We start from the raw sequence: 15,764 nt of genomic DNA, 5'->3' as shown, positions 1-15,764 counted from the left end.
TTTGCTGTCTGTAATGCTTTCTTGATTAGTGGGGTGTTAAACCATAATATTCCTTCCTTTACACTTTATGGCCTCAGGACACAACTGAACGATTTGCTTGTGTTGTTGAATTTGCCAGAGTTTTTGAATTTGAATGAATGTGGATGTTCCTGTTGTTTAAAATCAGCATCAATGATTAAATGCATGCTATCTTATTGCAGACAAACACTTCAAATGCTATACTGTCAACTTCAGTTTCTCCTCATGCTTCTTCTTGATTTCCACTTCTTCTTTTTCTCTCTCTACTTTTGTACCTGTTTCCATCTTCCTTGCTGTTGCATGTGTCCCACTTTGTATTTCTACTCCATATCTCCTTATACTCCTGTCTCATCCACGAGTTGCTAGTCTGATCCCAATACTTTGCACTCAGTGTGTCTAATTCTGTTCATTTTAACCATACTCTCATACCCTGACCTACTCCACACCTATGCTGGTAATGGTTGATCTTAATGTCTGTGTTGAATATTCACATCAGTATAAAGTATGAAGCTCTTTTTTATTTTCAGATTGGCCCACAGAAATCAGCTGGTGATATTTGCATGGAATTAGCCAGCAAAATGAACTGGCCTGGGCACAGACTTGTTCTTGAGGAAGTGATATGTAATGGTGAACTGACAAGACCTTTACACTACACAGAAAAGGTCCTTGATACTGTCCTAAGGTGGGGATACTGGGATGATGCTGATCGCAAAGATAACTGTTTGGTGCTGTGCAGGAACACAGTTTTGGAGGAAGTAGCTCCTCTTGTAAGTATTTTATCAAAGTCTTTGTTATTTATTGTAATTTAATATTATGTAAGTATAGACAATTTCAATGCTACAGTGTTTTACTAAAACACATGATTGTTGCTTTATTGTTGCATTAGTTTTTATAAAAAACTAGATATTCTATGGCCAGATCACAGTAATAAATAACATGGAATCAGGGATGTAGAAGATTTTTCTATCTTCTTGACATTGATACTGAGAAGATATCGGTCCCAGGGATTCCAAGACTTTCGAGAATGTTTCAGTTTCAAGTTTAAAGTCAGATAACAAATGACAAAAGAAAATTTGTTTTGTGTGATACAGCTACAAATTAACACTTTTATGGCTCTTTTCCTTTACTTGTACCTGTGAAACCTTTCTGCTTGCTAATTTTCATCATTCTAGATCAACAGGAAATACCCTCTAGGTTTTGATGAGTAAGTTTGCGAATATCATAATATGTGACATAAATGACAATATTTTTTTTATTCCACTGACTTAGAAGCTAATATACTGCGAAGGGACCACAGACCTTAGTATGGGACATAAATTTGAACTTCATACATGTATGTGTTTGTGAGAAAAAGGAACCTTAACAGATGTATGGCCAGACCAACTGACTGATAAGAAATGACAAAATATTTTTCTAATTATGTAGTTACAAATTCACAGTTTTTGGATTTTTTTCCTTTGGTTGTAGTGTGGAACCTTGCTTCTTGGCAAATTTAATGATTCTAGATCAATGGAAAGTACCCTGTAGGCCTTGATGAGCGAGTTTGCGGGTATCAGAATATGTGATGTAAATGGTCCTATCTTTTGATTGCATTCACTTTGAAGCTAACATTTATTATACTACCAAGAGACCATAGACTTCAATATGTGACAAATTTCAACTTGATATATCTATACTTTTCTGAGATAAAGATGTCTTAACAGACAGATGATGATAACTGACAAAAATATTTTTTCGTGTGATATAATTACAAATTCACTATTTTCAGTTTTTCCCTTTGATTGTAGTGTGAAGCCTTGCTTCTTGGCAATTTTCATGATTCTAGGTTTTGATGAGTGAACTTGTGAGTATCAAAATATTTGACATAGATGGCCATATCTTTTGATTGCATTTACTTAGAAGCTTCACATTTTTACATCACCAAGGGAACTAGACCTTAACATGTGACACAAATTTTAACTTAATATGTCTACTTGTTCCTGAGAAAAAGGATTTTGAACAGCCGGACAGACAGACAGACAGACGGACAACAAAGTAACCCTGTAAGGGTTCCACTTTTACAGATTTTGGTATGGAACCCTAAAAATGAAACAAAATAAAAACTAAAATAAAATATATAGGGACAGATTGTGTACCATGCAATGAAAATAATCAATTTAGCACCGCATAATTGATCAAGGAGAGAGTACAGAACCAATTGTGAATTCAGGAAGAATAAGGAGACAAATGTGACACCACTGTACAGCGCAATGCTCTTGGAGGTTTCAAATTGAAATGATTTTGTGACTTGAGTACCTCAAGTCACACAGGAGATATTTTGTGACTTCTTGTAATGACTGAACATTTCTTGTGTTGGTAAAAATAACCTGTTGTGTACTTATATTGGTGTTGCCATTGACAGTACATTAAATCTTACTGAAGGGGAAAGAAGAGTGATAAAGGATGCTCAATGTTAACAATGCAGATTATGAGGACGAATTGTGAACTAACAGTAATTTCTTTACAGAGGCGTTTACAGAAAAAGTAGTTCCATTATTTTCTGACACAACTACCTTCCTTTCCAACACATTTGGTCTACTTGTCCATAAGGTTTGCATATGCCCTCCAGGAAAGGAAAAATAAATTGGACATGTCTAATAACCATAATTGTCTTGATAACCTTGTCAACATCTGCAGACTTGGTACCTGATAAGTGTGTTCTTTTAAAGGTCTAAACTAGTGAAAATCTGCTGATATTAAGTTTACACTGTATGCTGAATCTTCCAATGTCACATGTTAGGTCATGTCATATATTGCAGTAAGTGCAGCAGTAGAAGAACATGCATTCTCATTAAGTAGCTTTAATATATATGTGAGAAGTATGCTGTGTTTTGATCATTTACCAGACTTCACCAGCTTTACCATCATGTCATAACAGAAAAAAGTAGTCACAGTTTGTCCCTTCTAGTGGAAATGCATCAGTATAGGTCCTTGATATCACAAACACTATCTGCATTGACTATTACTGGATGCGTGTGTCTTGTATTTGCTCTAGAACAGAGAAATAAGGTAATCTCTTTGTATCGATACTCATCGGTTACACATTTCCTTAAAGCCAAGATCACCATGTACAGTGACACTTGCCTCATTGTGAATTTCATCAGTAATGAAACATTTTTTGACAGGATTTCATGTTCCAGCTGATATTTCACTGTTTCAATTCTCTTGCACCCTGATCTTAGACACTACAGTACATTGCAGACCTAGCAACTTCCATTCTCCACATATACAACACTGGTTTGACTCATATGCTTAGGGGCCATGTTTAATATTTAATGTCTGTAGTTGACATGATGTTCTTGTAATGTATTTTCAGTTCTGGATTAGGGTGATTGTTGGAAATGGATGCAAGTCAAAAACATGTTTGTTGTGGAAATTAAAGATATTTAGTGTAGCTGAAATTGTTGAAGATGACAATTAAGGAAAAAGTTCTGTCACCTTTGCACAATCTCTCCTTATTTAAACAACTGTCACCATTTTGAACTTCCATTCTTCTGTATATTTTAAATAGTTTCACTGCCTGTGACTGCAGTAAAAATGAATAACACCATATTGTTCTTGTATGGTGCTCATCAGCAGTGGTGTGGCAATGTTTAGTGCACTTTTGTGCAAAGACACACTACTTGATCACCATTATGCCCTAGCAATTTATTATTAAGGAACCATCGACAGACTAGTAACACAACATTTTATTGTATCTATGTCTCAATGAAATTTATAATTACATTCCAGAATGAAATTTTCACTCTGCAGTGGAGTGTGCATTGATATGAAACTTCCTGGCAGATTAAAACTGTGTGCCGGACTGAGACCCGAACTCAGGACCTTAGACTTTCGCGGGTCAAGTGTTCTACCGTCTGAGCTACCATGCATGACTCACACCCCGTCCTCAAAGCTTTACTTCTTCAAGTACCTCATCTCATACCTTTCAAACTTCACAGAAATTTTTGTTGATACAGATCTTGTTTAGGGCAGCTAGTAAAAAGATTATCAGAGGAGCTTAAGTGTGACGTAAGTGGTACTGAGAGCAACTACACTAATCTAAATCCTTGAGTGAGAGGATGACCAGAGGCATTGGAAGGAGGAAATGATTCTGTCTATGACTGTTGCATTGGGTTAAGCTATACGCCGATGAGCCAAAACATTATGAGCACCTGTTTAATAGCATGTTGTTTCACTTTCCGAACAGAGAAGACATCAACCATGAAGGGATGCAGATGGCCCACAGTAATGTTCATGTAGCTCACTGCTGTCATGGTGTCTTCAAGTACTACCATAGATCCCATAGAAGCAAAAAATCAGTGTACCCCATAGCATATATTTGCTCTCACCAGCACGCATCTGTGGTGTGGTGCATGTTTCAAGCAGCCATTTGCCTGGATGAAGGGCCCATCCATCGACCTGGTGTAGTAAGAAATGCAATTCATTCAATGGGCAAAACACTTCTATTGATCCACGGTGAAAACTCAGTGATACTGTGCCCACTGCAGTCGTAACTGGCAATGTCATTGGGTCAACAAAGGAACATGTAGGGATCATGTGATGTGGAGCTCCATGTTCAACAACGGCCTTTGAATGGTATGCTCCAAAATACTTGTGCCTGCACCAGCATGGTACTCTGTCATCAGATCTACCATATATCGCTGCCTGTCCTGGACTACATAGGGGGCGATTCTCCAAACCCACATAGGGGGCGATTCTCCAAACCCACTGTTATGTGATGAGATGTGGTTGTCCTGTATCATATGGCCTATGTGTTATTTCAGTATCCTTTGACCACTTTCTGTAGCTGCTCACGACAGTAGTACGCAAACAGCTGACCAACTTTGCCATTTCAGAAATTCTCATTTCCAACCACAGTACCACAGCAATGTGCCCTTTGTCTAGCTTTAATGACTGCCCATTCATCACTCTTCTGCTTACATTCTTTCCTTGCTGTGTCATGTGTCTGCAGTACCACCAGGAGGCATTCATCCTCACAGTGGGCAGTGATGATAATGTTTTAGCTCGTCAGTGTATGAGTGTTTGGTGAACAACACAAGGAGCTTGGTCTACAATGACACAGTTTGGGTTTGGCAAACTTGGAATTTCTGAACTGGTCACTGATCAGTGCTGAGTCTTCTAGTACATTAAGTCCTGACATGCTTCAGCAGTTAGGATGGTGAAATATTGTCTGTCACAGTAGTAACACTAGTAGAAATGGAAGATAAAAATTTTTTTCTGACATCTCATCTAATACCATATGACAACATTCTGTAATGTCCAGTTAGCATTGCTCAAGTGCTTCAGTTCCTTCCTCCCAGTTCAAATTCTTTAACTTGTGGAAGGAAAAATAATACCAAAATGCGCTAACAGATGATTCCTAACTTCAGTGGAATGTGAATAAGTTCAGGACATATGTGGAGGATCAAACTGTTAGCACAAGGCAGACCCTTTACTCGTATCTACATTTAAAACATATTGACATCTCCATGTTGGGGTACAACCTCCACTGAAAGGATTGTTCAGAGGATATAGAACTAAAGGCTGAGACACATACTACTCAGTGCCAATCTCTTTCTGAAAAGCTGTTCAAGCAGTTGCTGAGGACTTGCATATTCCATGTTATGTGCCATCCAGTGAAGTTCTGGATGTGGAAGGGTCTCTCTGACCTCATTTGACACATCCACAACCATTACTGATTGTGGTGGATAACAGATCTCATAATGTACAATGAATGTCTATGCCTTACCCAGAGACTGAGTTGTTGAGATACTTATTATGTTGAAAGATCTATATCTTCTATATGTGGCCAAATGCTACATATAACTGTGTTGTGGTTTGTTGGCTTGCATTCAAGTGGCTGCTAGTCCATGAACCACGGACCTTGCTGTTGGTGGGAGGCTTGCGTGCCTCAGTGATTCAGATAGCTGTACCATAGGTGCAACCACAGTGGGGGGGTATCTGTTTAGAGACCATACAAATGTGTGGTTGCTGAAGAGGGGCTGCAGCCTTTTCCGAAGTTGCAGGGGCAACAGTCTGCATGATTGACTGATCTGGCCTTGTAACATCAACCAAAACAGTCTTGTTGCGCTGATACTGCACAAACGGCTGAAAGCAAGAGCATAATACAGCCATAATTTTTTCTGAGGGCATGCAACTCTATTGTATATTTAAATGATGATTGCATCTTCTTGGATAAAATATTCTGGAGGTAAAATAGTACCTCATTCAGATCTCTGGGCGGGGACTACTTAGGAGGATGTCGTTATCAGGAGAAATAAAACTGGCATTCTACAGACTGGAGCATCGAATGTCAGATCCTTTAATTGGGCAGGTAGGTTAGAAAATTTAAAAAGGGAAATCAATATGTTAAAGTTTGATATAGCAGAGTTAGTGAAGTTCGGTGGCAGGAGGAATAGGACATCTGGTCAGGTAAGTACAGGGTTATAAATGTAAAGTCAGATAGGGATATGGCAGGAGTAGGTTTAAAAATGAATAAAATAGGAATGCAGATAATCTACTATGAACAGTATGGTGAACACATTACTGTAGCCAAGGTAGACATGAAGCACACACCCATCACAGTAATACAAGATTATATGCTAATTAGTTCTGCAGATGATGAAGAGAAATATTTAGTTTGAGAATCATGAAAGAAGATTGTATACGTGGAAGAGATCTGGTGACACTGGAAGGTTTCAGATTGATTATGTATTGGTAAGACAGAGATTTTGGAACCAAATTTTAAATTAGACATTTACAGAGGCAGGGTGGACTCAGAGCACAATTTATTGGTTATGAACTGTAGATTAAAAGTGAAGAAACTGCAAAAAGGTAGGAATTTAAGGAAAATTGAAAGAACCAGATGTTGTAGAGAGTTTGTCAATTAATGAAAGGAAAAAAAATATAAAAATGCAGTAAATGAAGAAAGTGAAATGAAATACAAATGTTTGAAAAATGAGATTGATAGGAAGTGAAAAATGGCTAAACAGATGCCTAGAGGAAAAATGTAAGTATTTAGAAGCATATATCACTAGGGGAAAGGTAGATGCCACCTACAGGAAAATTAAAGATACTTTTGTAGAAAAGAGAACCACTGGTATGAATATGAAGAGATCTGATGGAAAACCAGTTCTGAGCAAAGAAGAGAAAGCGGAAAGGTGGAATGAGTATATAGAGGGTTTGTACAGGGGAGATGTACTTCAGGACAGTATTAAGGAAATGGAAGAGGACGTAAATGAAGCTGAGATGGAAATATGATACTGCTTGAAGGATTTGACAGAGCGCTGAAAGACATAAGTTGAAACAGGGCCCCGGGAGTAAACAACATTCTGTTAGAACCACTGGTAGCCTTGAGAGAGCCAGCCATGACAAAACTCTTCCATTTGGTTAGTAAGATGTATGAGACAAGCAAAATACTCTCAGACTTCAAGAAGAATATAATAATTTCAATTCAAAAGAAAGCAGGTGCTGACAGGTGTCAAAATTACCAAACTATCAGTTTAAGAAGTCATGGTTGCAAAATACTAACATGAATTCTTTTCAAAAGAATGGAAAAACTGGTAGAAACCAATCTCAGGGAAGATCAGTTTGGATTCCAGATAACTGTAGGAACACACGAGGCAATACTGATCCTACGACTTATCATAGAAGATACATTAAGGAAAAGCAAATCTATGTTGATAGCATTTGTAAACATAGAGAAAGGTTTTGACAATGTTGATGGGAATACTTTCTTTCAAATTCTAAAGGTGGCAGGGGTAAAATACAGGGAGCAAATGCTGTTTACAATTTGTACAGAAACCAGATGGCAGTTATAAGTGTTGAGAGGCATGAAAGAGGAGCAGTGGTTTATCTGTATATTGAGCAAGCAGTAAAAGGAAACAAAAGAAAAATTTAGAGCAGGAGTTAAAGTCCAGGGAGAAGAAATAAAACTTTGAGGTTTACTGATGACGTAATTCTGTCAGAGACAGCAAAGGACTTGGATGAACAGTTGAATGGAATGGACAGTGCCTTGAAAGGAGGGTATAAGATGAACATCAACAAAAGCAAAATGAAGATAATAGAATGTAGTTGAATTAAATCAGGTGATGCTGAGGGAATTAGGAAATGAGAAATTTGAAGTAGTAGATGGGTTTTCCTATTTGGGAAGCAAAATAACTGATGATGGTTGAAGTAGGGAGGATGTAAAATGTAGGTTGGCAATGGGAAGAATAGCATTTCTGAAGAAGAGAAATTTATTAACATCGAATATAGATTTTAGTGTCAGTAAGTCCTTTCTGAAAGTGATTGTATGAAGTGTAGCCGTGCATGGAAGTGAAACATGGATGAAAAACAGTTTAGACACGAAGAAAAAAAGAAGCTTTTGAAATGTGGTACTACAGAAGAGTGCTTAAGATTAGATGGGTAGATCAAATAACTAATAAAGAGGCACTTAACAGAATTGTGGAGAGAAGAAATTGGTGGCACAACCTGACTATAAGAAGGTATTGGTTGGTAGGAGGCATTCTGAGACATCAACAGATCACCATTTTAATACTGGAGGGAAGCATGGGGCCTAAGAATCGTAGAGGGAGACCAAGAGGTGAATATATTAAGCAGATTCAGAAAGATATAGGTTGTGTTAGTTACTCGGAGGTTTAGAGGGCAGAACAGTATAGAGTAGCAGGGAGAGCTCCATCAAACCAGTCCTCAGACTGAAGACCACTAAAACACCAGCCCATCTTGATTTCTGCTCCCAGATAGAGTGGTCTGCAGAGGGGAGCTATCACATTGGGTGATGGGCAGAGCACACTGGCTAACTGGCTGTTTTTGAATACCAAAATAGTGTCTTGGACATGGTTATCACTTTACAAGTATGACCCATCTATCCCAGAATGATCAGCCTGACTTTAGAGGCAGGATGCCCCATAGTAGAATGAATCTTACTTCAGAGTTAGGGTTTTGTCACACAAGTCTGTTCAAATACTGACCCCACATTGTGAGAATCTTGCAGTCTTTTGAGCTGCAGGAGCAAAGGCACAAACAACAATAAATAAGAACAAGAACAAGAAGAAGTTATGGCAAGTGTTTATGGATTTGAAAGATCAATAATAATTGCTCTATTGAAGCAAGTCTGTCCTCAAGTTACACTTGGAGGTATCACCCAGACAATGGTAAAATACTTCACTTCATTCAATGAAATGTAAACCATATTCCAGCTTTCTGTCACTGTCATGCATTGTTATGGGTAGGAAATAGGAGTTTTTGTTCCAACTAGAATGAGGTTTACAATTGGCCTTTTTCCACATGAAACATAGATTCCACATTTTCTGAGGCCTGGAGACTACATAATGCAGAGACCAAATTCAATGCAGGTCACACCAGAAATTCTACTAGCTTCCTTTAATAAAGCTTGGCTGATAGGAGACTTTTTAGATTCATGGAGAGAGACAATCTTGATACTCTTCCTGAAACCAGATAATGGTTAGCAGTTGTTTTATTGGTTTCGACACTAGCTCCATAGGAAATACGTCAGAACAGATTTGGGGGTGGGGGCAATGTTTTTTGGGGGTAATGTTTGCTGCGTCCATGGCATTCAATAGGCCACACATGCCTCGCTGGGTTGTGCTAGGTTGGGACACCTCAGTGAGCTGACTCTCTGTGTGGCTGGGTATAGGTTTGGCGATCCCAGGTTTCCTGAGCTGGGGACTGGTAGGTGTTGCATCATCTGTAACTGTAAGCTCTGGGCATCTTTCAGCGACCAACTTGAGGCAGGTTGGTGGGGTGTTGTGTATCATAGGGAATGGGTATCTTGGCTGAACTGCTTGGTCAGTTTTAAGGTGTGCTGTGCCCCAATGAGATCCATGGATGTTGAGGCAGAACAGTTGTTAGCATGTGACCACTGAGGAACCTACTGCGCTTCAGTTGTAGAAGGCTTACCTAGACAAGCATGCCTCTGTCTGGGTAGATGAATGATTACCTAGAGTTTTGAGAGACAAAATGACTCACAATAAAAACAAACTTCAAACTCAAAGTGGAAGGGGTGGGTCACTTCAGGTTTTTTCTACCCAGTCCACAAAGAGAACTCGGTTGGACATTCGACCTGACACATCTATTTCAATATGAGTCACAGTAACATAACAATGCCAATGCATCATAATGTATTCATTGTTATGAAGAGGGGAGATGGCACATTAGAGAGAATATCCCCTTTCTATGTACAAAAGAGTGAGGAGGGATTTGCGGGAGTGCCTAATCTATTAAAAGGTTACGGAACTGTACCCTGATTATAGAGACAGTGATGTCTAAACTAACACCTAAGTTACTGCAAAGCACAAAATTTGTGGAGTGTCCCATAGTTGTTGAAATGCACAATGTCCTTAATTACAGCAGAATCATTGTATCAAGTAGTGACCTTCATATATGGATCCCACTGAACTCCTGGCGTAATGGCAAAGGTAAGTTAATATCAAGGTCAGAAACGTGGAGAATTCACACTCATTATTTGAATATGTAAAGGCTGATTTCTTACCTTGATGAGTGTGTCCAGATGTCTCCAATCCAATGTGCTGTTCTCAATGCCAGAGATTCAGGCCTACTGTCCCGACATGCAAAGGGAAGCCAGCTTGTGGTCTAAAACTCATGGTCAAGGCTCACTCATGCACCCAACCACCTTGTTCTTTAATTGCTGAGGCACACATACATTCTGTTCAAAGAAATATACTATGTACAGAAAAGAAAGTTCAGTTGCTTCAGGTCACCAGGCAGTTACTGTATATTATTTTCAATGCTACATAGCCTCCAACATTTGCAACTTCGTTCTGTACCATCATAAAGTGACCATTTGCCAAGTTGGATGCCTTGATGCAAACTCCCAGAGCAAATACTATCACATCCATCTGTGCTTCCGGCTGCACCTGTCAAGACATAGGAAAGAAGACCAGATCTAAAAGGCATGATGTAAAACCCTCTAACCCTACTACTTCTGTAACATCTGATGGGGAAGAATATCCAATGGTTCTGGAAATATTGTACATTTGGATGATCCACCAAGCCCATCTACCCCTTCCCCCCAACATTTTGAACTCCCCTCCTAAAGTACAAGTCTTAGTGAGGGTTAAACCCAATGGTTAACATGGCTCCCGTCCTTCAGTGGAATGTGAATGGTTATTGAACACATTTAGAGGAATGAAAACTGATAGTACAAGGGAAACCTATTTGCATATGGCTTTAGTAGGAAGTCCATCAATAATCTTGTGTTGACGGATTTAACTTTTGCAGGAAGGATGACCTAAGTGATGAATGAGCAGAAGTTGGTGTAGCTGTGTTTGTCAGTGAAACACACCACTATTCATCCATCACCCTCACAGCTGAGATAAAAAGGATGCAATGGCAGGTTGTATGCCATCTCACCTTGTGGTGCATTGTGTGTCCATCCCACTGCAGGAATCCTTTGATGGCACAACACTTAACTGATCTTGTGCAACAGGTCCCCCTTTCATTCTTGTTACTTGGTGGCATCAGTATCCACCATTACTCTGGGGCTCTAATACTGCCTGCCCCATAGATGAGAGGCTGTTAGTGAGTGGGCATCTAAATACTTAATACTGACAGAAATATGCTCTTCTGCACTACCACTGGATTACTGTCCACTGTAGAACTTTTCCTATGCTCTTCTGCACTTGCAGATACCATTAGGTGGGAAGTGGCCAATGACTTACAGTCAGGTGACCACTTTCCCATATGGCTTCAGTTATCTTTGACTACAGCGCCTGAACAGAGGCTATCTAATAGGATGTTCAACGGAGCAAAATGGTTGCTATACAGCCAACTGGCCATATTTCAGCACTGTGACAGCACTGAGGTGGGCACCACATCACAGATGTGATGCACCATGCTGCTGATTCCTCTATTCCTACATCGTCTAGCGAGCCTTGAAAGAAAACTGTCCCTTGGTGGAACAAGGAATGTCAATTAGCAATTACCGACAGGTGTGCTGTGTTACCGATAGGATTCAATATGTCATCGTGCTACTACACCTAAGCATGGAGGTGAAAGAAATCCTCCTATGCCTCTTCAACAAAGTATGGGCTGAATACTACTATCTGGATCCATTGTAAAAGCTATCCTGATACCACTTCTGAAGCCATGGAAGGACATGTTATCTCCACAGATAGCTACAGCTGTGTTTCACACACTAGGTGTATAGGAAGGACTCTTTATTGGATGATAAATTGACACCTAGTGTGGGCACTTGAAACTAAGTGATTGCTCATCCGTTCCAGTCTGGGTTTCAGAAGTAGGGGTACATACTTGACAGTATCCTCTGATTAGAGAATGCTATGCAAACAGCACTTTATTGGTATCTTTTTTCGATCTGGAGAAAGCATACAGTACTACTGGAGACACAATATCATCTGTCAGCTGCATGAAATAGGACTCCTCATCTTGCTTTGGTCCTTCTTTGCTGAGTGGTTTTTTCAGTATTGAGTCATTACTACTTACTCTGACCCAATTCCCTCAACAGAATGATGTTCCTAGTGTAACATTCTGATGTCATCCTTTTTACTATAGCAATCAATAATATGTCTTTTACAGTAAGGAGCCCAGTCAAGTATTCCTTATTTGTGGATGACTTTGTGTTATTCTGCTCTTTCTCCAGTCTCACAAGTACTACATATCAATTACAGCTGACCCATAAGAGCCTGGAAGTTTGGACGAATGGAACTCAAGTTTACAGAAAAAGCTGTTACTGTATATTGTTTTAATTGTTTGCATTGATTCTTTACTCACTCAGAACTCTGATTGAGGAAACAGTCTTGGATTTTAAGATCTCAGTGTGATTCTTAGTCTTTGTCTGTGATTAGAGGTTAAATGGCTGCCACACCTCTGTGATCTGAAATGTAGCTGTCTGAAGGCACCAAACATTTTAAAATATCTTTGCAATAAGAAATGGGGAGCAGATCAGCCCAGTTTGCTCGTATTCTACAGAACCTTTGTCTCCGCAGGTTTTGACTTTGCCAGCATATATGTCTCAGCCAGAGCTTCCTATTTAAAGATATTGTATGCTGTTCACCATGCAGGCATTAGACTGGCTACAGGAGTGTACCAAACCAGTTTAGTTCCTAAGCTCTGTAGGGCTGGTAAGCTGGCTCTTGCCATCTGGTGAGAAGTTCCTGTGGTGTGACACATACTTTTGTCAGTCTTGGGGCTAAAAAATCCATAAAATGGAAGTTTACCAGTCACTGGGCAACTAGACCTTTTTCTTTCCATGTGAAGGACTGTCTCAAGCAATTTGGTGTAGTAGACAATCAATTCTTAAACTGGGATGGAGAAAGTAACCTTTCATGGATGATTCTCATGCCCACTCTTGGACATGACGGAGTGCAACATTTTGCCTGTAGTTCTAAAAAGAATTTTCAATGGCATTTTATCAGAGTATTGTGAGGTAGTTTCTACTGATGGATCAAGTCAAGGGGGTAATGTCTAGTGTCTTTTTATTGTTCCACATTTTATCATTAAAATCCTCCTGCTGAGCCACTTCTTGCGTACTATGCAGAGCTGTGGGTGGTCAAGAAGGCAATGGATCATGTGAGACTTCTTGGTGAAGGGAAGTTATTTATCTGCATGATCTCTCTTAGTGCTCTGCAGGCTATTCTGAAAATGTTCCCACTTGACGGAATAGTCAGACAGTCCAAACACTATCCACCTCCTGCACCGACAGAAGAAAGAGGTGGCCTACTGTTGTGTACCAGGGCACATGGGAACAAAGGGAATCAGTTAGCTGACACAGCAGTGAAAGCAGACAGCCAGGAAAATACCACAGTTCATCTTAACATACTTCCACATGCTGTTACATCACTGTTCACCTTAACTTCCCTCTACAGTCAATCACGATGAGTGTTGGCTGAATGCAAAAGACAGTGGCTGAAAGTGGCCAGCAACAAGCTGTGTTTGATCAAACCAACTGCTGGCCCAAGTCACACTTTCTTTCGAACTTCAAGAAGGACAGAGTGGGCCTCATTTGCCTTCATATCAGACACTGCCCAATGATGCATGCTTATCTCTTGTGCATGGAGATGCACTAGAATGCATCTGTGATGCGCCATGCATTTTGTATGCTAGAGGGAAGCCTTTGGTCTACTGAGGGATTTGCTCTCAATTTTAGGTGTTGATGAAACTATAGCAGGAAAGTTGTTGGTGTCTTGTGTGGTATCAGGACTCCTGCTCAGTTTAGTTGAACAAAAGTTGTATAGTGTTCTCGGGTGGCTGGCTCATCCTGTTTGTTATGTGGTCATCCAGCTATCTTACTGCATCAAGTGTTTCTTAAATAGTGTTAATGCATGACAACAATATGAATAGATTGTATATGAATTTTTTTATTACTGCAGCTGTAATTGTACAGCCTTTGATTTTTGTTTTAACAAGGGTATTGTATTGTATTGAACTGGGGACCTAGAAATGGCGGAGAGGCTTCGTCCCTGCTGTAGCCTCAGTGGTACACAACCCAACAACATGCTACAGCAGTCCACCCCCCCACACTGAACGTAGGATTATTGTGGGGTTCGGCCTTCAGTGGGGACCCCCCCCCCCCTGTCTGGCCATTCTGATTTAGGTTCTCTGCGGTTTTCCTAAATCATTTTAGGCAAATGTCAGGATGGTTCTTCCAATTATGCAACATCCAACCACATTTCCAATCCTGGCTAAATATGTCTGGGTACAATGCTTCCATTTTATTATTGTATTAAGTTGACAAATCCTATATGATTGTAAAAGACCCGTAATTGCATAAATTACTATACATGCAAGAAACTGGAAGAGAGTCTGCTTTTTCTTTTGTTCGTGTTCTTTCTCTCCAGATACAGCAGTGGCTTAGTAGTAATCAAGTGAAAGAACAATTTTTTCACCATTTGGATTGTTGTCTCTACAAAAGAAAGCAATCAATCATATGCTGCATTCTGTCAAATTTTTCATAAAGTCTGGGCCAGCAAACGGGAAAATTTGTCCATTATGTACTTAAAAAGAATGAACAAAAAGTCCAAAGCATCAGGAGTATTCTTGGAGCTCTAAAAAGCTTTTGATAGAGTAAATCATGCACGATCTTATCAAAAACTGTGATGAGTGGTGTCATTGGAAAACTCGTGCAACAGCTGCAAACACGTTTGAAAGGTAGACAACAGCATACAGAAATTATATGATAATTAAGAAATACTGCAGACAAGACAATCAAGAATAAGAAATATACATTTTGATGTTCTTCAGGGTTTCATTTCATGTTTATTTCTGATTATATGTTGTGTAAATGATTTCCCAAATTCTGTAGATAGTAAGCATTTGCTCACGATGTGCACTGATGACACATCTGGTGTCATAATAAATAAATTAGTAAGCTGGTGAAAGTATTGTTGGATAAAACACATAATGGCCGTACACAAACTGCTGTCGTGAAATACGAATAGTTTAGACTGAAAATTTTGTGGTAGCAAAATGCAGAGATCCTCCAATATGCCTGACAGAGAGCAGCAAGTATTATGACATCAACATATTTTTGTGTATAGTATGACCTAGACTCAGGTCCCATCCGCCAGATGAAACTGTCATTGACTGATTTGATCTGAGACTGTGATGACAGTGAATTAATGTGTGAAAAAAATATAAGATTCTAGAATAAAAGTAAGATACGTATAAATGCACTGGACCAGCTTGTCCCAGTCACACCAAACCCAAGCTTGTAAGGACCAAAA

At 39.5% G+C, this 15,764-nt stretch overlaps 1 protein-coding gene across 1 annotated transcript in view; it reads left to right on the top strand.

Moving 5' to 3' along the window:
* Positions 1–15,764, top strand: part of LOC126187406 (arf-GAP with Rho-GAP domain, ANK repeat and PH domain-containing protein 2) — a 142,110-nt gene that overhangs the window by 86,310 nt on the left and 40,036 nt on the right. The window contains exon 8 of the mRNA XM_049928471.1: positions 546–785. Coding sequence (XP_049784428.1) covers positions 546–785 — 240 coding nt within the window. The remainder of the gene's footprint in view (positions 1–545; positions 786–15,764) is intronic.

Source organism: Schistocerca cancellata, chromosome 5 (genome assembly GCF_023864275.1).
Source record: "Schistocerca cancellata isolate TAMUIC-IGC-003103 chromosome 5, iqSchCanc2.1, whole genome shotgun sequence".
In the NCBI taxonomy this organism is placed as follows: Eukaryota; Metazoa; Arthropoda; class Insecta; order Orthoptera; family Acrididae; genus Schistocerca; species Schistocerca cancellata.
This window is presented reverse-complemented; position numbering and strand designations above follow the sequence as displayed.